At 42.9% G+C, this 26,266-nt stretch overlaps 1 protein-coding gene across 1 annotated transcript in view; it reads right to left on the reverse strand.

The window, feature by feature from the left end:
• Positions 1-25,301, reverse strand: part of cacna1hb (calcium channel, voltage-dependent, T type, alpha 1H subunit b) — a 79,339-nt gene extending 54,038 nt beyond the window's left edge. The window contains 3 exon segments of the mRNA XM_076989990.1: positions 23,957-24,369; positions 24,874-24,919; positions 25,023-25,301. Coding sequence (XP_076846105.1) covers positions 23,957-24,228 — 272 coding nt within the window. The 5' untranslated portion in view covers positions 24,229-24,369; positions 24,874-24,919; positions 25,023-25,301.
• Positions 25,302-26,266: the final 965 nt, after the last annotated feature.

Genomic DNA, 26,266 nt, shown 5'->3' on the forward strand with positions numbered 1-26,266 from the left:
GACAAACGTGCCAAACGGACAGAGACATTGTATGTATGTACTGTAAGTTTTTGTTCCATAACTAGGTAGTAGCATTGAGCAGAATAAAGTTAGACATATGGTCTCAGGTTAACGTTAGGGTCAGGTTAACGTTAGGGTCAGGTTAACATTAGGGTCAGGTTAACATTAGGGTTAGGTTAAGGTTCACAGCATCTCAAATGCAAAAGCTTTTGGCTGTTTCGCATTCTGTGTATTTATAATGAGATTTCCAGGGATATCTGCATAGGTTGTATCTTTATGCATGGTCAAATTCAGAATTAAAACAATGGTGTTCAGATTCTAAGAAAAAAAATTATACTTGTACAGAATAGCAGAATTGCAGAAAACCATATTGTGGAATTGTGTTTGAAAACATGTTAGCTGCTGGAACAGTAACTTTACTTCAGAAACAACATAATTGTCAAATGACCGGCTCTCTGTACTTCTAGGTATATGTATGTTATACACGCTGAGCTTCTAGTGTTACGAAAAACGCAATGCCCTGTTTTACTAAAGTATACGGACCAACCGTAGAAGTGGAAAAAGTACAAGTGCAGCTTGTTTCGGCACATGGGTTTCTGCCATCAAAGATGTCAGCTGTGATGGATGGATGGTCTATCAGAACCAATGCCACAAAAGGCTGCAAATCGCATCTGTCTTTTTTAACAGAACTTCCTTTCATCTGGTGTTTCATCTCCCTTTGCTGGGAGCTACTTGAAAAACTACTGCGTCCTCGTGTAAAGCAGGCCGTTGTGTTGGTTCAAGCTATGGACGAACTGCATTTTGATAAAAGTCTCCTTTGGTGTTTGGATCAGTACTAGGAAGCAATGTTCTCTAGATTTAACCCTAAAATGGGGTCAGGATGCGAGCCCAGACCACAGTCACACAGGCTGAATAAAGGGAGATGAGCGAAAGCAAGAAACAGATAAAAATGAGAAGGACATGCAGGTTTGCTCTAGCTCTGGTGGACGTTGATGTACACGCTCAGACACAATTAGCTCATAGCAAATTGCAAGTTTGAACCTGGTTGTTTTTTTTTCCTGACCACTGAAAAACATCTGTTTGTGTATGTGCATGAGTCAATCAGAATACAACCCGCCTTCGGTGCCCAACAGAATAGATAGGGTTTGAGTTTCTCCTTCATAATGTGAACATTTTCACTGAACTCACATAAACCAGTGTGTTTGTGTGAGTGCTTTTAAGAGAGGAAAGGAGAAATTTGAACAATATCAGAGAGTTAATTAAATGGGTAAATGTCACACAGTATTAGAGACAAGCTGCTCCCTCTCTGACAAACTCACACCCACACACACACCCCTCCTCCCCCAACACACACATGCACACACACACACACAATTAGATAGGAGCTCCAGGAGGTTTATTAAAGGAGAGGAGTGAGGCAGAGAGACAAGTTGACAACAACGCATGTGCAGGCACAGAGCAGACACGCCTAAACCATTACAAACCAGTGAGGAAATCAGGACACTAACATTTTGTTTATAGATAGACACATGTGTCTGTGTGTTTGTGTATATATACATTACACACACACACACACACACACACACACACACACACACACACACACACACACACACACACACACACACACACACACACACACACACACACACACACACACACCTATAAAAACTTCTCTTTAGTTGCCAAGCTGGATCAAATATGAGCAGAGTGACCGTCTGCTTTCTTTTTTTCATGATGTTAAAGGTTGGTTCAATTATAACTGATCTGTCATTTGTTTCTCGTTCATGATTTGATTTTCATGATAATAGATTTGTCTTTGTCAGCCGGATCACTCAGGAGACAATCTACTCCAATCTACTTGAGACAGGGCCTGTCTGAAGCTAAATCAATCATAAATCAGATTTCCACACTGGATTGATCGGGATCTGGGTTACCAACAACCACCACTGGCACTGTTGACCAGCAGGGTGTCGGTGGAAAGTATACTAATTTAGAAGAGCACCAGAGACAGGGACAGGGACGAGGACAGGGGAACAGAGCACCAGAGACAGGGACAATGCAAGTCCACATGAAGAGAGGGACGAAGAAGGGTTTGAGGGAGGAGGCGAGTCAGAACTTTGAATGGTAATACCATGACTGGCAATGGGAGAGAACTGATATGATGGAGAGCTGGTTGGTGGACATACTGTGTCCAAGAGACCAGGCTGAAAGGAAGCCAAGCCAGGAACACCACAAGTGGGCTCAAACTGTTCCACTATGGTGTGGATGGGAGAAGAAATGGGGTGTGGGTAGTCCTGAAGAAAAAGCATGTTAAAAGTGTGCTGGAGGTAAGAGGAGTGATTTCTGGAGTTGGATGAAGTTGTGGCGAGTGTTTTCAAGAAGAACAGAATGATGAGTGTAGTGTTTTCCATCCCATCAGATGGAAACATCCCAACAAGGGAATATGAGAAGTTGGAAAAATATCAGAACCTGACAGAAGAAGGAGAAAGAATGTGGTGGTAATGGTGGTAATGGTGGTAATGGTGGTAATGGTGGTGGTAGAGGCACGTGGTGCTGTGAGCCATAAGGTGGATCACTCAGTCCAGAACAACAGCAAAAATGCTACGGCACACGCTCAAACTCCCATGACTCTGGTAATAGACAGTTTATAAAGTATAGTGGTAGACAGTTTATAAAGTATAGGGGTAGACTGTTTATAAAGTATAATAGTAAACTGTTTACTAGTATTGTAGTAGACTGTTATTAAAGTTTAGTAGTAGACTTTTTATAAAGTTTAGTAGTATAGTAGATTGATTATGAGTTACAGTAGCAGACTGTTTAGTAGTATAGGAGTAGACTTTATAAAGTATAGTAATAGGCTGTTTAGTAGTATTGCAGTAGACTATTTTATAAAGTATAGTAGTAGGCTGTTTAGTAGTATAGTAGTAGACTATTTTATAAAGTAAAGTAGTAGGCTGTTTAGTAGTATAGTAGTAGGCTGTTTAGTATTATAGTAGTAGACTTTATATAAGCATATTAAACCATGACACCAATGGAGGAAATCCTATGATTATTTAGAGACTGCTGAACTAATGACAGTTATATGCTAATAACATATAACATGGCAGCTAATGGAAACCCCAAATTTTACAATCAGATCCTTTCTCTTATTTTTAACTTTTTTTTTAGAACAATTGTATTTATGCAGTTTCATATTGGGTATGACATGAGTTATTTTAGGGGATCCTCAGGTTCCTATGGTCACCATGAAACATAAATTACAATCTTATAACAATAAAAAAAATCATCTGACAAAGATTAATGATCTGTTCTCTCCTTTGTTCTCTCACCCCAGCTGGGAAGACACACTTAAAGGTTTCGTGTTTGTTGTCACCTTTGTCAAATCAGGTGTTTAGATCCAGTCAAAGTTCTGGGCGAGAAGCTTTTTTGGTGTGTCATTTGGTTTTTGGACATGAAAGTCTTCCCAAAAAGCATTTGTGGCAGGGAGGTGGTCACATTAGCCAACAGTAGGTGGTCTGAGCCCAGGGACGGTGTAGCTGCTGGTCTCACACCTCCACAAGCTCCGTCAGCTGGTATCCGGCCTCCCGCTGTATATTAGCTGTATCTAAATCGCATCTGTCTTGCAGGATTGGAACCGTAGGAACCCTTCAGTATTAATTTTGGGTAATATTGCCTCACAAAGTATTTTTTTTATTTCTAACATAAATAATTTATTCTAATTCATTATCAAACAGAAGGCAGACAGTCTTTAACATAAATCCAACAAACAAACAAACACACACACACACACACAACAAAGACTTCTAAAGTAAACTTATGTATTATTATATGCATTATACCCTGTCTTTACCCTGAATTATTGGGTGTTTTACCATGAGAGATAGAGAGATTACGAGAGTATTGTGAATACAGAGACATCAAGAGTGTTTATTTAATAAAACAAGAGTGACATTTTCACTGAGTATAGAATGCATATGGGATGCTGAATGACTCAAACATCATCATTCAGTTAAACTTGGACAACTCACAAGGACATTGCTATGGAAACGCTCCCCCTCCTTGACTTCCTGTGTGTGTATCAGTCTAATCTGTGTTCAGGCTGAACTGGGCTGGGGTGGAGTGTTGAGTGGGTGGGGTGGGGTGGAGATGGGGTGGGGGTTAGGTGGGGTGGAGTTGGGGTGGGGGTTAGGTGGGGTGGAGATGGGGTGGGGTTAGGTGGGGTGTGGTGGAGATGGGGTGGGGGTTAGGTGGGGTGGAGTTGGGGTGGGGGTTAGGTGGGGTGTGATGGAGATGGGGTGGGGGTTAGGTGGGGTGTGGTGGAGATGGGGTGGGGGTTAGGTGGGGTGGAGTTGGGGTGGGGGTTAGGTGGGGTGTGGTGGAGATGGGGTGGGGGTTAGGTGGGGTGGAGATGGGGTGGGGGTTAGGTGGGGTGGAGATGGGGTGGGGGTTAGGTGGGGTGTGGTGGAGATGGGGTGGGGGTTAGGTGGGGTGGAGTTGGGGTGGGGTGGGGTGGAGATGGGGTGGGGGTTAGGTGGGGTGTGGTGGAGATGGGGTGGGGGTTAGGTGGGGTGTGGTGGAGATGGGGTGGGGGTTAGGTGGGGTGTGGTGGAGATGGGGTGGGGGTTAGGTGGGGTGGAGTTGGGGTGGGGGTTAGGTGGGGTGGAGATGGGGTGGGGGTTAGGTGGGGTGTGGTGGAGATGGGGTGGGGGTTAGGTGGGGTGGAGTTGGGGTGGGGGTTAGGTGGGGTGGAGTTGGGGTGGGGGTTAGGTGGGGTGGAGTTGGGGTGGGGTGGGGTGGAGATGGGGTGGGGGTTAGGTGTGGTGGAGTTGGGGTGGGGGTTAGGTGGGGTGGAGATGGGGTGGGGGTTAGGTGGGGTGGAGTTGGGGTGGGGGTTAGGTGGGGTGGGGATGGGGTGGGGGTTAGGTGGGGTGGAGATGGGGTGGGGGTTAGGTGGGGTGGAGTTGGGGTGGGGTGGGGTGGAGATGGGGTGGGGGTTAGGTGTGGTGGAGTTGGGGTGGGGGTTAGGTGGGGTGTGGTGGAGATGGGGTGGGGGTTAGGTGGGGTGGAGATGGGGTGGGGGTTAGGTGGGGTGTGGTGGGGGTTAGGTGGGGTGGAGATGGGGTGGGGGTTAGGTGGGGTGGAGTTGGGGTGGGGTGGAGATGGGGTGGGGGTTAGGTGTGGTGGAGTTGGGGTGGGGGTTAGGTGGGGTGTGGTGGAGATGGGGTGGGGGTTGGGTGGGGTGGAGTTGGGGTGGGGGTTAGGTGGGGTGTGGTGGAGATGGGGTGGGGGTTAGGTGGGGTGGAGTTGGGGTGGGGGTTGGGTGGGGTGGAGTTGGGGTGGGGGTTAGGTGGGGTGGAGTTGGGGTGGGGGTTAGGTAGGGTGGAGATGGGGTGGGGGTTAGGTGTGGTGGAGTTGGGGTGGGGGTTAGGTGGGGTGGGGTGGAGATGGGGTGGGGGTTAGGTGTGGTGGAGTTGGGGTGGGGGTTAGGTGGGGTGAGTCAGCTGGGGTTAGGCAACCAAAACCAAATAATTACCAATTAAACTTGCTGTCATTGCAATGGTTGTGATTACTGACACTTCATAAGAACAGAAATATAAAATCCGGTCTCATTAAAACTAAAAGGGATTCAACTGCTGCAACACGTCAGCTCTAAAATATTGGACTTGTCTTCTTTTAGTCTTGAGAACAAGTCTGAAGCAGTTTTGATGTATTCTGAATGTGAACTTGTGCTCAGTAGTTGAAATGAGATGGCATATTACACACACACACACACACACACACACACACACACACACTCTGGATGCATTATAGACCCGCATTCACAGACATGCCCCGAGTTAACCCACCAAGGGTTTTCACTGAAGTGTAGATGACAAATAAGCCCACAACACTATGCACGCTTACAGTGATAGTTACAAAAATCATCAAGATTGTGAGTGTCTGTCTGTCCACTTTATTCTCAGTGAGGCACACACAAGTGAATGTCGAAAGTCCAAAGATCTTTGGAAGCCCCAGAGTCCCAGAGAACATAAATCAGTGTTCCTTCTAGTCTTGTTTTTCTGGGAGCACAATGTATACAGTATGTACTATGTATTCAGTATGTACTATGTATACTATTTGAAAGTCCAGTAAATTACACGTTTATTTTTCTACAGTTGGTTCCCCTTTGATGTAAAATGGGTGGTCCTTATGTCATGTGAAGCCAATGTAAGCTTTAGCCAAAAGGCTAATGCCCTCTGTGTACCCTCGTTCTCAGCATCTTCAGGGTGATGCAACCTAGCTATCTACCAAACAACACCTAGTGGGCAGTATCATTGGTGAGTTTCTGGTAGTTCACTATTCACAAGCAATAGTCATAGCACAGTTGTCAAACAGAAATGTCAACTGTGTGTGCAAGTGGACAATATGCTCAATAAACTACAGGAGTTGACTAGCTAGAACTAAAATGCATTTTAAATATTACAGTCTCACACATAAAAGGGCATCCCAGTGACACTGATAATAGTCTTGTAGAATCAAAATGTACCCAAACAGGAGACATTTATGAAACTAAATGTATACAAATGGGAGTTACATCGGGCATTAACCACAGGGAACTGTGAAGCTTGTCAAATGCAAGGCCGTGTTATTTTGCTGTGAAGGCTATACAATCTTTCACCATCTACAGAGCTAGTCATTCATGACTAAGACTTCATCTGTGACTTCTTAAAGTTTCTCTACTGTCATCAAGTAAACCCATAAAAACCCATCTATGCTCATCAAAATGACATATTTATAAGTTATTTCCAATAACAAATTCCCCTTATGCCCTAAAAGTAGCTTAGATGGATCTATGCATATGCAAAGAGTCCCCACCTCTATCTCCACCAAACCCAACTACAAACATCACAAAAGTACAAATATTGACTGGATATGCATGGAGTGTATGATTATGTACAGTATATGCATGTATAATGTCTATATACAGGATACTGTAAACAGCATGCAGGAATTATATTGGCCTTACAGTACATGCTGGTATGTACATTTTAAACAACACTTTTGTAAATTGCTCTGGATAAAATCATCTGCTAAATGCTACAAATGTAAAGGTAACAGAAGACAAGCTTTACAACTCCCCCTTGAAAATGATTTCAAATTGATGGACCTCATGTCCATGTCCTACGTAATTTAGCTGCTGTCCTTGACTGTCTTTACAAAATGTGCTGACGTTGGCCACTTCCTGACCACATGTGGGAGAAGACTGCCTTTAGAGCTTTTTTGCCATAAAATGGCTTTCTCCAAATGTTATGCATGCTTTAATTAGCTAACCTTATCTGGCTAACGCTGTATCAGAAGCTTATGAGGATGACATTTCTCACAACACGCTTTCCTCATGAACAGCCCCAAAGTCATCAAAGGGTTTCAGGGAGAATTAGTAATTAGTATAGCCATCATCTAATTCAGCAGGTTAGCAATCTGAATTGAATAACATTTGTCCTAACTGTATTTGTCAGTGTTTCATATAAAATGTCCTGTCTGTTCTTGATATGAATCATTTTGTACCTTGGCAGGCTAACACTGTCTAACATTATCTAGCACATTGCAGATTTGTTGTACAAAGTGTATGGATAAAACAAAAGAACAGAAATGTTGTTATTTTGACCAAAACGCTGGCTTGTACATGCTGTGTCCCAAGGATAAATGAATGGAACAGCATCAGGTTTCAAAATGATTTGTGGCCAACTATCGTTTTTGAATACATCTGAAACCAGTGTTTTCTCTGGACGTTCGGCTGGGATTGTCATGCAGCCATTTCTCTCTGGTTCTCATGTCCTATGGAAACACATGGATACTCACACTTTCTCCTTTTCCAACTTTACAGTTGAAAACAGAACACGTCTGTGGCATCGTTTTGAACATAGTGAAACTTGCCTTTGAGGATATGACACTACACCTGGCCGATACCCCTCATTTCACTGTAACATTGAGGATATGACACTACACCTGGCCGATACCCCTCATTTCACTGTAACATTATGCTAATGATATGGAAAGTACCACCCCACAAGTTGACATGCTTGGTTCCCATAGATATAAAAGCCTGGCTCTCTGAATCCAGGCGTTTGTGACTGTCAGTGGTACACATTTACATTTATATTTACATTTCTAGCATTTAGCTGACACTCATATCTAGAGCAAATTACAAAAATTAGTCCCACTGAACTCTGCATTTCTGAAGCTGAAATGCTCAGCTGTGGCGTTGATTGCTCCTTTCGATCATGATTTGTCTTCAAGCATGTAAAAAACACCACACTGGCATGCTAACAAGGCTAACAACTTCATTTTCATTGGAGGGGGTCTTTAATTGAAAACGTAAAAACCTACCATCTCATCATTACCCATGAACAAGGCTTTTGTGGTGCCTGAACTTAAGAGCAATTTGCATAAATATGCGCTTGAATTAGCTATGCCCATTGATGTGTTTGTACATGTAGCCCATGTTACTCCCATTCAGCTGTGCTTGGGTAGCAGGATGCAAGTGTGTGGCAGCATGTGTCCAATCAGCCACACTCATTTGAATATTAGTGAATATTGAAATATTATTGCAGAATATTCATTTTTGTTGTGTTTTTTTTTTTTTGGCAATTTGCTGGATGTTTAATATTATACTATAATATTATACTTTATAATAGTACTAACATTTTTAATACTTTATAATATGTTGATTTGTGCTTTAATTCTTCTGTCGTAGCATTTGGTAAGACCAACTATAGATATTTGCCTAGTAAGAATTTCGGTATTTGTGTTGAGCCTTGTATTTAAACCTTATATTTTGCTAATGACTGTGACCAAGTAATTGGTCGTTTAGAAGAAATTGTTAATGGCATATGTTGATTAAAATAGTAACAGTGTACCAGTGGTGTTCAAAGATATCATTATATTGTAGAAAAACAATTATTTCCATGTGACCAACTTTTATTCATTTGATTGCAGCTTATGATTCATACAGGATTTGTTTTCAGATTCAAGGGATGTTTTTACTCAGAGGTCACATTGGACCTGCTCCAGCGGAACAGTCAGGATTCTGAAATTTACATAAAGCTGTGTTTCTGGACTTCCATAGTGTGACAGCCCAGAAGTAAACAGCACAAACGTTCACGGTTGCACAAGATGACTGTGAACACAATTCTACAATATTATAGTGAAAATACCATCTAACTTTATTATTTTTATGCTTGATCTTTTCATCCGAGGCCAGTTTTGAAATGTGCCATGGTGTAACACAGCATAATGGACCCCCAGCTCATATCCGAACAGAAGTGTCTTGCACCAAGTAATTACAAAAGACAACGGGCAACAAATAATGTACGAAGATTCCACAGCTAATCCCCGCGGAAGGAGCCGGCGGATGCCAGAGCGTGGATGATGCCGTGAGCTCGGTGGCGCTTCGTCCGACGAGGTCAAACAAAGCAAAAGCCAAGGTGCACGTAGTTATCGACCGCAGGCCGTTACCGAGGAGCACGGCTCATCGATCCGTAAGAGGCACGGTGAAGTGGTGGTGGTGGTGGTGGTGGTGGGGGGGTGGGGGGGGGGCAGTAAGGGGTGGGGGGGGGGGGGTGCATGGAGAAGAATGGTGGGGAAGAAGCTAAACTGGGGCGAGAGAAACTGTGTGTGCCTTGTTCTTCCTTCACCAGTCGTGGGAGGACTGATATTTCTGATGTGGCTTTGTGATCTCAGGTGAGAATAAGGTGTCCTTTTCCAAGTCATGTTCCATATCAAGTGATTTTATTCTGTGGTTGTATTTTCTGGTGTTTATTATGATCACACACGCACGCAGACACACACACACACACACACACACACACACACACTGTTACTCCATTACTCTATTTGGGACATAATAGCCAATTAGATTCTTCAAATTATCAAACATTGTTCAATTAAACTGCATCTACTAGAAATAAACACCAACAATGCTTTAGATTAAATGCTCCCCTTTAGCTATACGACAGTAATGCCTTCATAAACAGTCATGAATGGAGACTGAAGAGGAAAGGTGAGGAAGAGGGAAAGAGACAGAGACAGAGAGTGTGAGAGCGAGAGATAGAGAGAGAGAGTGTGAGAGAGAGATAGAGAGAGAGAGGCAGACTAAGGGCAAAGCAGAGGGACAACGAACACCATCAGTTGTTTGATGTGATGTAAGATGATTGAACCAGAACACAGAGAAACAAAAGCCAGAGTCATCGGCACTGAAGGGATGCAAAATAAAAAGAAACAAAGTTGAGGCGAAGCAAAAACCAATTTAATTAAGCTAGTTCAGATCGCGCGCCATCGGCAAAGCCAAATCCTACAACATAATGCACCACTGGTGGACCGAAACAAAAGTCCGTCCTCACTCGGATGAACAGCATGTCGTCCAAAGGCAAACCCAGTGTGGAAGGACGTATTAATCTCATTTGTCTGCAAGCTCTGGTGCAACATGACCAACATGACCATCATGACCAACATGACCATCATGACCATCATGACCAACATGACCATCATGACCAACATGACCAACATGACCATCATGACCATCATGACCATCATGACCAACATGACAAACATGACCATCATGACCAACATGACCATCAAGATCAACATGACCAACATGACCATCATGACCAACATGACCATCATGACCATCATGACCAACATGACCATCATGACCATCATGACCAACATGACCAACATGACCAACATGACCATCATGACCAACATGACCATCATGACTATCATGACCAATATGACCAACATGACCAATATGACCAACATGACCAACATGACCATCATGACCAACATGACCAACATGACCATCATGACCAACATGACCATCATGACCAACATGACCAACATGACTATCATGACCAATATGACCAACATGACCAACATGACCATCATGACCAACATGACCAACATGACGAACATGACCATCATGACCATCATGACCAACATGACCAACATGACGAACATGACCATCATGACCAACATGACCATCAAGATCAACATGACCAACATGACCATCATGACCAACATGACCATCATGACCAACATGACCAACATGACCATCATGACCAACATGACCATCATGACCAACATGACCAACATGACCATCATGACCAACATGACCTACATGACCATCATGACCTACATGACCTACGTGACCAACGTGACCAACATGACCAACATGACCATCATGACCTACATGACCAATATGACCAACATGACCAACATGACCATCATGACCATCATGACCTACATGACCAACATGACCATCATGACCAACATGACTAACATGACCATCATGACCTACATGACCAACATGACCATCATGACCATCATGACCAACATGACCAACATGACCTACATGACCAACATGACCAACATGACCAACATGACCATCATGACCAACATGACCAACATGACCATCATGACCATCATGACCATCATGACCTACATGGCCACAGAGTGCTGCAGGAACCCTTATCCCATCTGGACAACTCGAGCAGCTCAACTGAAAATGAGAGCAAGCAAATGCTTCAACGACATTTCCAGGAAAGTGATTGGAAGACCTTGTTGTACCGGCATATCTTCTCTTATATGACCTACTGCCAAGAAGAAGCACCATCCTATAAAATTTGCCCTGTGTCAGATCTGCTGAAGAGCAGCAGTAAGGGATGTAGTTGTATGTAGTATGGTAGCACTAACTCAAAGTATTATTGTCTTTATTTATTATCCCATAAGAGGACTCAGTACAGCCCAGATCATTAAACTGAGTGTATAGAACTGAAAAAAATAGCAAGTGATAAACATAAAAAGAGAAGTTTAGTTTAAGTATGTGGTACAGCTCAGCTTAATTTTTTGATGAGAAAACATTTTTAATGGCAAACTCACTGTGAATGTCTGCTGACATTAACACAGTTTGGGCTCAAATGAGCCATTTCTTAATTTATTTGATCCTAAGGGTGTGTGCATGTGTATGTGTGGGTGTGTGAGTGTATGTTTGTGTGTGTGTGTGTGTCTGTGTGTTATGGGAAATCCTGCATGATAAACATGATCACGTCTTGATTTGTTTCCCAGAAAGCCCCACCTCCAAATCTGCTGAGTCAGCCAATCAAATGTGGCTCAGTCTTACTGGACAGATAGGAGTCTTGACTCATTTGTTGCTTGGCAACCAGGTGCTCCCTTAGCACGGGTTGATCCCTGAGAGAATCATAACTGGCGCTGTAATTTGGAAAGACCCCCCCGACTCTGTGTGCAAATATACGTGCACCGAACCACCCGCCGATCACACACAGACATACACACACACACATGCACACACGTGTGACCTGAGTTGACCCCGAAAATATAAATATTCCACACTGCCTTCCGGATCAATGAGTGTGTAAAAGGTTGTGTGAGTGTGCAAAAAAGCTGTGACACAAGTCTTCTCAAGTGGGGTAAACCCATGATGATGTTACCGTAGCAACCAGCCCTTTCCCACTGACAAAAGAAGTTTAACTCTCTCTCATTTTCTTTCTGTCTGCGCGTCTGTGTGTGTGCGTCTCTGTGTGCATATGCATGTGCGTATGATCTGTGTGTGTGTGTGTGCGTCTCTGTGTGCATATGCATGTGCGTATGATCTGTGTGTGTGTGTGTGTAGTACGTGTGTGTGTGTGTGTGCGTACATGTGTGTGTGAATGTATGTGTCAGAATGTGTGTGTGTGTGTGTGTGTGTGTGTGTGTGTGTGTGTGTGTGTGTGTGTGTGTGTGTGTGTGTACTATGCATTTGATTAACCCTTCCACTATCTTGTGCTGTAGTATTTACTTATTCATCCATTACATATTTATACTTCATGAAGCACTCAAAGTGCATAGACTAGAATTCACAAGGATGGATTCACTGACACTCTCCCACACACACACACACACACACACCCACACACACCCACACACACCCACACACACACACACACACACACACACACACACACACACAGATACACAAACACACACACACCCACACACACACACACACACACACACACACACACACACACACACACACACAGATACACAACCTCTCTCATTCTTTAACACGTCTGGATCTTTGCAAGCTTGGACTGATGTTAACTGACATGGGAATCAGACCATTGAACAATGATTTAGTTGGTCTAATGGTACAGGCACAGAGTGCATTATCCTCACTGCTCACTGACAATAAAGTATCCACAAATGAAGCTTTAGAGTCTCTCCTATTCTTTACAGTCTCTACTATATTTTAGAGTCTCTCCTATTCTTTACAGTCTCTACTACCCTTTAGAGTCTCTCCTATTCTTTACAGTCTCTACTATCCTTTAGAGTCTCTCCTATCCTTTAGAGTCTCTCCTATCCTTTAGAGACTGCCCTCCCCTTTCCCACCACTGTAAGTCCCCACACCTGTCATTCCTTCTCCTGTCTTCCCTTCTCCTGTCTTACCCCCTGCTGTCTTCCCTACTCCTGTTTTCCCTTCACTTGTCTTTCCTCCTCCTGTCGTCCCTCCTCCTGTCTTCCCTACTCCTGTCGTCCCTACTCCTGTCCTCTCTGCTCTCCTTTGCTAACCCGTTTGCATTTGTGCTCTGATTACAGGATGTGAGAGAACAGAATGTTCTGTCAAGAGTTCTTCATCAATACTCTTCCTCACTCTCACAGTCTCTGTAGAGAATGCTGTTCTTTCACTCTTTCATCAATACTCTTCCTCACTCTCACAGTCTCTGTAGAGAATGCTGTTCTTTCACTCTTTCATCAATACTCTTCCTCACTCTCACAGTCTCTGTAGAGAATGCTGTTCTTTCACTCTTTCATCAATACTCTTCCTCACTCTCACAGTCTCTGTAGAGAATGCTGTTCTTTCACTCTTTCATCAATACTCTTCCTCACTCTCACAGTCTCTGTAGAGAATGCTGTTCTTTCACTCTTTCATCAATACTCTTCCTCACTCTCACAGTCTCTGTAGAGAATGCTGTTATTTCACTCTTTCATCAATACTCTTCCTCACTCTCACAGTCTCTGTAGAGAATGCTGTTCTTTCACTCTTTCATCAATACTCTTCCTCACTCTCACAGTCTCTGTAGAGAATGCTGTTCTTTCACTCTTTCATCAATACTCTTCCTCACTCTCACAGTCTCTGTAGAGAATGCTGTTCTTTCACTCTTTCATCAATACTCTTCCTCACTCTCACAGTCTCTGTAGAGAATGCTGTTCTTTCACTCTTTCATCAATACTCTTCCTCACTCTCACAGTCTCTGTAGAGAATGCTGTTCTTTCACTCTTTCATCAATACTCTTCCTCACTCTCACAGTCTCTGTAGAGAATGCTGTTCTTTCAGCAACTCTTAGCAGCCCTACGCACCAGATAAATGTTCAAATGCAGAAATAAATCATGCTTCTATGTAATGTGAGAAGCTCACTACAGATTAGGGCCAAAGACAGAACAATACTTCTATGGGAAAATAATTTTAACTGTAATTTAGTGTGGAATAAATAAGAACAGTTCTTGGCTATTCCAGGTGTTGTGTTATTGAGGGGTTGTGGTATTGGGGAATATAAGTGATTAAATTGTTCCATTTTGCTTAAGTTCAATTTTCATGTGTCTTAGTTCTATTTTATGAATCCTATTCAAGTTCTTTTTCTGAATCCCTATATTACTGTCTCTCTCCCAATCGTTTTCTCCCCTGGTCTACTCTGCCTGTCTGTCTTTCTGTCTCTCTTTTTCTCTCTCTCGAGGTTACGTTGTTGAACTCCACACTCGCATTAGTGACTCCTGTTGTCACGGAAACCAGTACTGTTACCCTGACAGCGATGATAAGCACCCGTAACCCCGGAGATTCATTAGTGACAGTAGCTATGGAAATCGCCAACCAGTGAAGTTTTTCAGCCATCACAGTGTCATTAGGACTTTCTCAGGGGACAGTGGGTGTGCATATGTGTGTATGTGTTTGTGTGCATGCTTACTTACAATATTGACATCACTGTGTCACTTTAGCAAAACAATAGAATCACAGACACACACAACACACACACACACACACACCTACATTCAGAGGAAAATACTGATCCAGACCTACGCTGTGGCCTTCTCAGTGTAAAAAGTCCAGTTCTTTCCACTCAGAATGGCCACACACACACACACACACACACACATATACCCACACAAAGGCTTCAATTAACACATCTAACCCCATGCATATGTGCAAAACAATTAACACCCCTTAGGTCCAACAATGGAACCGTGTGGTGAACAGTGCACAATCCCACGCGCACAAAAGGTGTGTGGCGACTTCTGAGGACATCCATTAGTTATATGCAGCCATCCTGATTATGAGGCAGAGGTTCTAAAATATTAAGAGGCTGTACTGGGCTGTTACAATACATGGAGCACTGTACACACACTGCAGATGGATTTCGAAAGGTACGTTTGTTTGCTGCCATTATTTCAACTCTTCAAAACTCGGCATTTGAAAAAAGGACACAGCGACTGGTGTGTGTGTGTGTGTGTGTGTGTGTGTGTGTGTGTGTGTGTGTGTGTGTGTTTGTGAGCCTGTGGGGGATGTGCTGTGATGCATGCTCTTTATTGTAAGGGAGTGTGAAGGTGTGCTCACTAGCAGGAAAGAAAGATTTCTTTTAATTGCAGGCTTTGCTTTCGTTCCTTACCGTGTGTTGCTGGTGCCAGAACCTGGTCAAAGCGAACTATAACCACGCCGGTGAAAAGAACAACAAAAAGAAAGAAACAAAACGAGAGAAAGGAAAAGGGGGATGCGAGGAATCAGCAGTTTGCTGAATAAATTAAGGGGGAGGGAGTGAACAGGGATGTCACAACTCAGATCCTGGTGAGACACACAGCACTGCAGTTTTCTCTTTTGCTACCATGTCCAGCTCAGCACCAGAAGGGCTTTGAGTTAGTGGGGTAGGTGAAGAAGGGCTTTGAGTTAGTGGGGTAGGTGAAGAAGGGCTTTGAGTTAGTGGGGTAGGTGAAGAAGGTCTTTGAGTTAGTGGGATAGGTGAAGAAGGCCTTTGAGTTAGTGGGGTAGGTGAAGAAGGGCTTTGAGTTAGTGGGGTAGCTGAAGAAGGCCTTTGAGTTAGTGGGGTAGGTGAAGAATGGCTTTGAGTTAGTGGGGTAGGTGAAGAAGGTCTTTGAGTTAGTGGGGTAGCTGAAGAAGGCCTTTGAGTTAGTGGGGTAGGTGAAGAATGGCTTTGAGTTAGTGGGGTAGGTGAAGAAGGGCTTTGAGTTAGTGGGGTAGCTGAAAAAGGCCTTTGAGTTAGTAGGGTAGGTGAAGAAGGTCTTTGAGTTAGTGGGGTAGCTGAAGAAGGGCTTTGAGTTAGTGGGGTAGGTGAAGAAGGGCTTTGAGTTAGTGGGGTAGGTGAAGAAGGTCTTTGAGTTAGTGGGGTAGCTGAAGAAGGGCTTTGAGTTAGTGGGGTAGCTGAAGAAGGGCTTTGAGTTAGTGGGGTAGGTGAAGAAGGTCTTTGAGTTAGTGGGGTAGCTGAAGAAGGGCTTTGAGTTAGTGGGGTAGGTGAAGAAGGTCTTTGAGTTAGTGGGGTAGCTGAAGAAGGGCTTTGAGTTAGTGGGGTAGGTGAAGAAGGGCTTTGAGTTAGTAGAGTAGCTGAAGAAGGGCTTTGAGTTAGTGGGGTAGCTGAAGAAGGGCTTTGAGTTAGTGGGGTAGGTGAAGAAGGTCTTTGAGTTAGTGGGGTAGCTGAAGAAGGGCTTTGAGTTAGTGGGGTAGGTGAAGAAGGGCTTTGAGTTAGTAGAGTAGCTGAAGAAGGGCTTTGAGTTAGTGGGGTAGCTGAAGAAGGGCTTTGAGTTAGTCGGGTAGCTCAAGAAGGGCTTTGCTTTGAGTTAGTGGGGTAGCTCAAGAAGGGCTTAGTGGGGTTAAATCAGGTGAATGGGCGGGACAGAACTCACTAAACTCTGCAATGCTGTGGCCCACTGGACTGGAATATGAAACTCTTGTGAAGCCAATGAAAATGAGCAAAATAAGAAGAATTATGTCTGTTCTAGGTCCCTGTATGGTATTTCCTCTGTCCTACAACCTACACAGTCCTATATGGTCATCTGGATGCTGCTTTGTATAGTATATAAAGGAAAATGTGTTGCCCTAAAAAATAGACCTGAGGTGAACAATACTTTACTATACTGTACTATACTTAATATACAAAACTATACTGTACAATATACAGTACTATACTTACTATACAGACCTATTCTGAACTATACTGAACTATATTCTGTACTATACTTACTATACAGAATTATATTGAACTATATTGTACTGTACTATACTTACTATACAGAACTATACTAGACAGTATAATGTACTATACTTACTATACAGAACTATACTGAACTATATTCTGTACTATACTTACTATACAGAACTATACCGAGCTATACTGCCCCAGGGTGGTAAAGCCTTGGGAATATTAAAGTGGCTGTTTTAGATGGCTCAAGATGGACAATGACCTGCATTAGATTATAAACCAAAATAATGCTGTAAAACACGCTTATCCGAGGCTCAACACTGTAATCCCATCCAGCACATTCAGAGCCAATCCAGAACAAACTAGCAGGAGGTCTTGTGCAAGCAGGTTCAAATATTCTCAATTAGCCATCTAATATTACATTTACCAAATGCATAAATTCCCAACCTTGCTGGTAAGGCCTCCACCTCTGGTACTGGGATCTCTGGGGCACTAGGGGTGTAATCCATCCAACAGCGTTAAGATCTTCCATTGCTGCACACCAGGCATTATAGTGATGTACTTACGTCACACGACTAAAACTTTGTGTGATGGCTACTATGCACAATTGACCTGACACACACGTTATCAGACGGAAGATCTCACACAACTCTTCAGCTTGGCTGAACTAGGAAGCATCTGCCATCAGATAAGATTTGGTGCCATGGGCATGATGTTGCAAACACACACTCACTAGAGGATGATATAACTTTTGAGCTGTAGGAAAGGACTTTAAATTCAAATAATGTATTTAGGAGCAATTGATGGCATGAATTAAACTTGTTCTGATCATTTGAAGGAAACACCACATCTACTGTATTACTACTGTTATAACTAATGTAGCATAATTTGACTAGACTAATAGACTAATATTTTGTCTATAAAAAACGAACCTAACTACATATGCGGCAATCTGACCTTATCACAACTTTATTTTTTACTTCACTAAACATAACTTTGCTATGTTATCATGTAAATATTCTGTAATTATGTGGGTAAAAAAATGGGTAAAAAAATGATGTATGTAACTTTTTATTATCCAAAGAGTGAACAGACTGGCTTTTAGCCATACATGAGAATGGCCTTTATTGGTAATAGTGTTTCAGAAAACCCACGATGACTAGGCGGGACACATGGAACTGACTTGCAGAAAAAAGTCTGTGCCAGACTTCACAAAGCCTGTGGAAGTCTGAAAACAACAGAGACTACAGACAACCCATGATCCACTTAACACAAGAACATGTCACAACACTGCGCAAATATAAAACACCACAAGCCACATCAACACCGACCAATCAAACAAAGATCTAAAAAGACTCAAGAGGCTTGAGACAGTTATTCCCTTGAAGTACAGGGAAGCCACAGTCGATCACAATGCATGACTTGTGCGTTGACTCCATGACAGGACTTAGCTGTCATCATCACCCCACAGCCTAGAACACAGTCTTGTTGCCAATTCAGGAATCGTTGGCAGTGCCTCAGGGATTAATGTCACAGTCCCATGTGCTTATCAGCGGGTGCGTCCGTGTTAGTCAGAACTGGCACCCGATGGTCTGATCGGCTAACGCTAGTACCCTGCTCTGTGCCCTGTCCAGAGGAGAGGATGACTGGTAAAAGCCATCACAGGTTAAGAAGTCCCATTTAATTCTGGGATTGCAGCCAAGCTCTGTACACAATATCTGACAAACTGCTCTTGGACTTCACGGGACATCTCCCAGTGAACAGCGAGCTGCAACCAGACTTCCTGCTTTTGCCAACGACAGTACACCCAGACTCGGTGGATGTAGGCTGTCTTCTGCCATACACCACCCTCCACCTGGTACTGGCAAACCAAATCATGTGAGTGATGTGGTGATTCAAAATGGCAACATATATTTGTCACAAATTTTGTCTTGTAACACAAGTATGTAAGGCAGTACCCAACCCAGTAGAATATGGTGGGGAGCTTCGGGCAACTCTGAGGGGTTCCACCCCACCTGCCAATGGACAGTCTGAGGAACTGGGAGGAATGTTCTAGAATCCTCCAACTGACTCCATGTTTTCTATATCATAGGCTTGGCCCTCCAAAAGAGGCCAGGCCACCACCGTGGAGCCAGAATGTCCCAGTGGGGGTCAGCCTGCATTACAAGTGTCCAGTAGCATACCCGTCTCTTGCCAGTCAAAGACCTCGCCTCGTGGGTGCTCTTTATCTCCTACACATCCGGCAGAAGATCTTTGTTCCTGCTGGAAAGAGCTCTGAAGAGGATTTTTCACAGGGTAATCAATGCTATCTCTGAGTCAGAGGTCCATTCATTGTTTCTGTAAGTCATAGGACTTATTACTTGTTTTGCATAAAACTTCAATGATGTCTGGTTGTTTGTAACAATTTTTACCTTAGAGATGTCGCAATGGACCACCACAATCAGTCCTACATCCTGCCTGGTTAAGTCTTGTGGATTTATGGTGGTCCTCTAGCCAACACCTTCAGGATATTTGAGGATATTGCGTGAGCATCTCAAGGACTCAGACAGTCACAATAGAAAGAAAAGACTTGCTGAAATAACACTTTTTTTTTGCACAGAACTACAGTTTAGTCAGAATTCTCTTCAGTAGGTTATATAACCAGGCATGAATTACGATGGGAAACTCTCTGCCTCTCTTCACCTAGTGGCTCTGTGCACTGATGATCTCGTATGAACAGCCACTAACACACTTAAACTCATGTGCTTGATAATGGTAGATAAACGCTACACTTACAAATTACACTTACAATGAGCTTTGATACTGTGTGAGGATCGTTGGATTTGAAGACAGAGCTGCAGTAATGTATTCCCACTCAGAAGGAAGACGATGGGGGAATACTCCGGGTACGAACAGACCAGCAGTCCCAGCGCTGTGTATATAGCATTAGGGATCTACGTTTTCAGTTGAAATCCTTTCAAGAGAGTGTGATGAATTCTATAATAAGTTATTGTGCTTTAGTGTTCTGAAGGGAAAAGCATAATGTCTCAACATGTCCCGAAATGGAGCATCTGCAAAGTACTGCAGCTCTGTCTCCCATACTAACTGTCAGGTATGTTTGAGATCGTAACGGCCTGTCAGGTATGTTTGAGACAGTAACTGTCTGTCAGGTATGTTTGAGACAGTAACTGCCTCTCAGGTATGTTTGAGACAGTAACAGCCTGTCAGGTATGTTTGAGACAGTAACTGCCTGTCAGGTATGTTTGAGATAGTAACTGCCTGTCGGGTCTGTTTGAGATAGTAACTGCCTGTTGGGTATGTTTGAGATACTGTCTGTTGGGTATGTTTGAGATAGTAACTGCCTGTCAGGTCTGTTTGAGATAGTAACGGCCTGTCAGGTATGTTTGAGATAGTAACTGCCTGTCGGGTCTGTTTGAGACAGTAACTGCCTGTTGGGTATGTTTGAGATACTGTCTTTTGGGTATGTTTGAGATAGTAACTGCCTGTCGGGTCTGTTTGCGGTAGTAACTGCCTGTCGGGCCTGTTTGAGACAGTAAATGTAATATGCATTACATATGAAATAATATGCTTTCTTACTAATTAGACTTTCTTACTAATTTCACATAAAGAAACGTCTACATTAATAGAGAGAAACACAATTAAATTAAACAAAATTGCATAGAAGTTGATACAAGGTGTTATAATCTGTTATAATGCTTTATAAAGGCCATCCTGCAGTACAGCTGTTGTCTGACTTCTCTGGATTCAGCAACAGATGACTACCCAGCAGTACCATATGTGAGATGAAGTAGATAGAGGCCCAACGTCTGGAAAGGTTGTTGTCTCCTCATCACCTCACTTAACCCTGACACCGTATGTCGCCAGTAATGAGAAAACGAAAGTCATGATACTGGAGTAATTTAAAGAGAATCGCACATTAATTACATCAGCAAAGAAAACTTTGGTCCTCACGTGATTAGATTTTAGCTGTTAATTAGGACAAGGGACGAGGACAGTTTGTAATAAAGATCTGAGTGTTTTTTGAAAAACAAGGGTGTGAAATTCGGATAATGTTCGACTTTCACATGCAACTCTTATTTGTGGATATCATACAACAGGGTGACTGATGTAAAGCCAATAGGAAATGTGGTGGTAACCACACCCCCTTGTGGCGAATCATGTTTAAATGTGAGTGAGTTACAAGCCATGTCCATGAGGTTGACATCATACAAAAACAGAATTCTCTTCCGCAAAGGAAACCTTAGTTAAAGGAACCCTGGGACCCTGGAAGAATGATTTATAGTTTGAAAGACCACGGTACAATTGAACAAGGCAATTATTTACAGTGAGGTACAGTTGAATAAATGAGGCTTTAGATTATTATACAAAAGGAGATATGGTGAAATTTAATTATTGCTCTTCCCCTATGATTTTCTCCACTGTCTGTTTCTCCAGGGTATCAGAATATTTTTATCTAAATTCATGACATGGCACCTCTGGTATTATAATGGAAATGTTCAAAGGCTCACATAATATTCATATGTGTAATTATAGCTATGATAATAATATAATTAAGATATGATGAATAACATAATAATAACAATATAATTTGTTCTAAAATATAGACAGGCATCAACAGGCAAAATGAAAATTAACCAAAAACAAGTTATACAGCAACCAACTGGATAAGTTATACAGCAACTGTAATTAGATCATGTCAAATTATCCTATAGTTAAGTTGCATTAATATAGCACTTAATCTGAATTAATATAATACTTGTGCTGCATTTAGCAGTTGGCCCAGTTCACACTGTCTGTGATCTATAATGTTTATAATGTATTCACTCTTTATTTGGCGTCTCTGAGACAGCCATGATGGCTGACTGGGAAAATGTTCCCGAAGAGCCACTAGCATCACCTCTCGAGTGCCTCCTCTGTCTTCACCTCCAACATTAATGATAATCCTGATTGGAGGGACGTGACATAAATAAATACGATGGAAGACAGCGTGAGCTGGCCAGCTGACATCGCCAGGGTCTTCTGGAAGAAACCTGGCCCACGACCATTTGTGTTCGTGCATATTTGAGATTAAAGAGCTATAAACACGGCCGACGCCTCTGAGAACGTGAGAGTTCACAGGTCTCCTCTCTCCACCTCCACAGGATCCATTTTGATTTAATATTAGTCTTTTGGGATGGTCGGCCAATTAGCTCATCAGGCTGTGCTGAGCTCGGGGATTGTGGGTCGTTTTTTTTTACTATCTACAGCTCTGATGGCTTCACTACTGTGGACTCAGCGCTACGTAAAACATATTAATGTGGGCCTAAAACACTTAAGATATGCTGAAGATTAGTTCCTCTTGGAATGTTAAAACGTTCAAAACAAAATATTAATGATGAAGATCGTGAAGTTTAACTAAGTAAATATTATAATGATTATGTATTACGTATTATACATAATATATTTAAAATAATGCAAGCTATTAACAGCTTGCATGGAACTCATATATGTTCTTGTATATGAGCATGTGTGTACTGAGGAGACAGAGAGAGAGAAAAAGTGAAGAATACTGAAAGAGAGAGAGACTGTGTGCATTTGTGTGTAAGAGAGAGAAAGAGAGAGATGCTCTGTTTAGGTGAAAGCTACCCTGTAGAGAATGTTTATTCTTCCAGTAAACATTTACTGAGGGCAGAGAGACAGCCTGGATGAACAGAACCATGCATTACTTTTCAATATGTGTGTGTGTGTGTGTGTGTGTGTGTGTGTGTGTGTGTGTGTGTGTGTGTGTGTGTGTGTGTGTGTGTGTGTGTGTGTGTGTGTGTGTGTGTGTGTGTGAGTGTAGATATATCTAATTGTTATTGATTACAATAGACATTACAACTCAATACCATTGATTCTGTATATCCATCCTTCAAAATTAAACACATACATTGAAACTATTGTTCACCTAGGAAGTGTTTGGTAATATAAACGTGTACAGCAGAGGAAATAAAGTCATTACAACACACACACACACACACAGACACATGCATACACCATAACACTATCTTAGGGCAGCTGTTCAGTCTCATACTGATCTGAACAATGTGACATGCAGTATTAAACACACACAGGAGTCTGTAACTGCAATGACCAAACCTTATGTAACACAACTACACTGCAGCTCAGACAGCATGACAGCAAAACTTACAATCAGAATAATCTACGTATAAATAAGTAGGCCTATTCAACAAAAACACCCATGAAATCCATGAGAGGCCCGTTTCTTTCTCATTTTACCTAGTAAGCTATAGGGAAATACTGCTATAGCTCTGTGGATTCATTTAGATACTTAAATCACATCCTTTCAAAGAAAATGATATAGCTCCAAATGAGAAATAGCATATAACCAAAACCAATGTGAGAGAGGAGACTGTGTTCTTAGGTGCTGTTGGCTAAGGCACGGTGCCATGGGACTGATTAATAGAGTATGAGAAGCTGTAATTTTTTCAGTGTCTCGATAACTTATGTTTTGATAAAGAACTAATTTTCACTGTCTAGCTCCCAGGGGAAAAAACCATGTTAAGAATCATGTTTGTTCTTTGTGGAGTAAATTGTTGGAGACCAAAAAAAAACCCAGTCCAACATTACTTCACTGGTGCAGTAAAGCAAACGGACCACTCCGCCAGCAACAATCTCCCGAGCCTCGCGACGCCAAAAGCGCACGAGAAGACGCGCGCGCGGCGCGTAAAGGATATGGGCTGCACACGAGCGCGAGGCACCAGCTCCGAGGTCGCGTGCTCTGCTGGAGACAGAAGAAAACCACTGGAGCGAGTGACGGATGCGGTAGCTGCACAGTGTCCTCGGGTGTCTCCTCGTGACCACTCGACTCCCACGCTGCTCCTGTAGTCCCGGCGAGTCCGGCGGGCGCGTTCTCGGGCTGAACGCCGCCACATTGCGCGGGGATCGGAAGTCTTACCTCGCCCTGGTCCGGCCACGGAGTGAGCTCAGTCTCCTCGCCGACAGTCATGATAGAGCGGTGGGCAATAACGTAACCCTGCCGGAGGGAACGCCATGCATATACTAACCCTCAAGACACGCCACAGCCATTTAATCCGGTTATTCTCACAGATCCTCTTGTGTGGGAAGTCATTTTGATTCTTAAAGTGATCTATGTTTAATGCATAGACAACAAAAATCATAACTAACAAAGTCGATTGAATTGTTTACATTCACCGCTTATATTTTGCATTTTACAGTCACAACTTAAGACGTGACAGCCGAGTTGTCAAATATCTTCCCATTTCCCCCTTTAACACTGTGATGGAACACAAAAGCCTTTTCTAAAACATTTGCAATAATGAAGACAGTTTGCGGACATGCATTTGGGACACCCTCTTTATCCTCTTTATCTTGATTAGACTTATTAAAATCAGGGAAGTGCGTGTGACAACAGTCTAGAAGTGATAGCAGTGCTTGAGAAAGCTACGGAACCCCCACTGAATGTCATCCATGAGGATGCCTTCATTTACAGTAAAACAGCAGGATGGAAATAACTTGTAATTTTTTATTGCGCTAAATTGCGTTAAAATTGTGTCATGATGCAACAAAATAGTGCTTGGTGGCGGTGCACACGATTCTGGGAAGTTTATTAAATGTTCAGTTGTTATCCTACCTGGTGTTTGACGCGAGTGCGTACTGGCGCATCGTCTCAACTGCGGCTACCAATACAAAAAAACCCCCAGAAAAATTAGTCCCTCGGTTTGTTCCTACACCGGCGCAAAAGAATCATCCCAAAACTGCTCCAGCAGCGAGGAAACTCACATTTAGGTCTTTGTTTAGACGTTCGTCACCAGGTAGTCGGAACTCCATTAAGGTCAGTGTAGACTCCGTGAGAAGAAGGGCTCTCTCTGTCCGAACGAGAGCGCACAGAGGTCCAGGGTTTGGTTCGGGTCCGGGTTTGCCTCACAAGCCTGAAGTTTCTGCTTCACGGGGAGCCTTACGAAGCACGTGATGCGTTCTGTGAGCAGGAGAGAGAAGTCCATTCGCGGACACAGATAACAGTCCGTGCTCCGGTCGGCTCAGTCCCTCTGTTACTCAACCCACAACAAATGAGACGTTCGCCTTGGGATGGTGGATACAGAGGAGGCAGGGATTCCCTGAATTAACGATCTCTAAAGTGTGTGTGTGTGTGTGTGTGTGTGTGTGTGTGTGTGTGTGTGTGTGTGTGTGTGTGTGTGTGTGTGTGTGTTGGGGGAGGGGGGGTGTCCAGCATTTTTTAAACCTCTAGGTGGTTAACTGCGGTATTAAAGATAAATATTTGAAAACGCTGAATCGATTTAAACTTAGCCTATAGCTTTTGTTTATTGCAGACCCGAAGCAACAGCGTAATTGAACACCCCAGCACCTATTCTATTTAGCAGCAGGTGCCCTTCTGATCTCCAAATAATGAGTTCCACCTCGAGGAGTCCAGTCTCATTTAACCTCTGACCTTTCGTGTTTTACACTGTGCTGTAGACCCGAGTGGCCACTGATATAAACCACCTTTGTCTTATTTCCGATACTGTTCCTATCCATCTCTCAAAATGTTCTGGCTTCACTTCAGACTGCATGCGACACACCCAGCACACACACACACACACACACACACACACACACACACACACACACACACACACACACACACACTTTTCTTCAGTTATGCTTCAGGAAGGTAATCCCCTTTATTTAAAATATACATACATATATAAAGCTTGTGATCAAGGTCAAGTGTGTTAGCATGAGGTACATTGGTAATGGTCATAATTATCTGGTAGACATTATTGCTTCTAGACCTTTGAAGGGGAAAACTAGGTTACATCAGTACAAATCTTGTGAAGAAAGTGGTGGATCCATTAAAGAACCCTAATGTAATAATAATAATAATAATAATAATAATAATAATAATAATAATAAAAATACTAAATTGATTGCTCTGTATCTTGATGTAAAGGTCAATATCACTGTCATAACTAATACTGATTCTGTAGGCCACTGGTTCTGAAGGTGCTGGAGTTGCCAATCACTGC

The sequence above is a fragment of the Brachyhypopomus gauderio genome, unplaced genomic scaffold, assembly GCF_052324685.1.
Source record: "Brachyhypopomus gauderio isolate BG-103 unplaced genomic scaffold, BGAUD_0.2 sc72, whole genome shotgun sequence".
NCBI classification, from domain to species: Eukaryota; Metazoa; Chordata; class Actinopteri; order Gymnotiformes; family Hypopomidae; genus Brachyhypopomus; species Brachyhypopomus gauderio.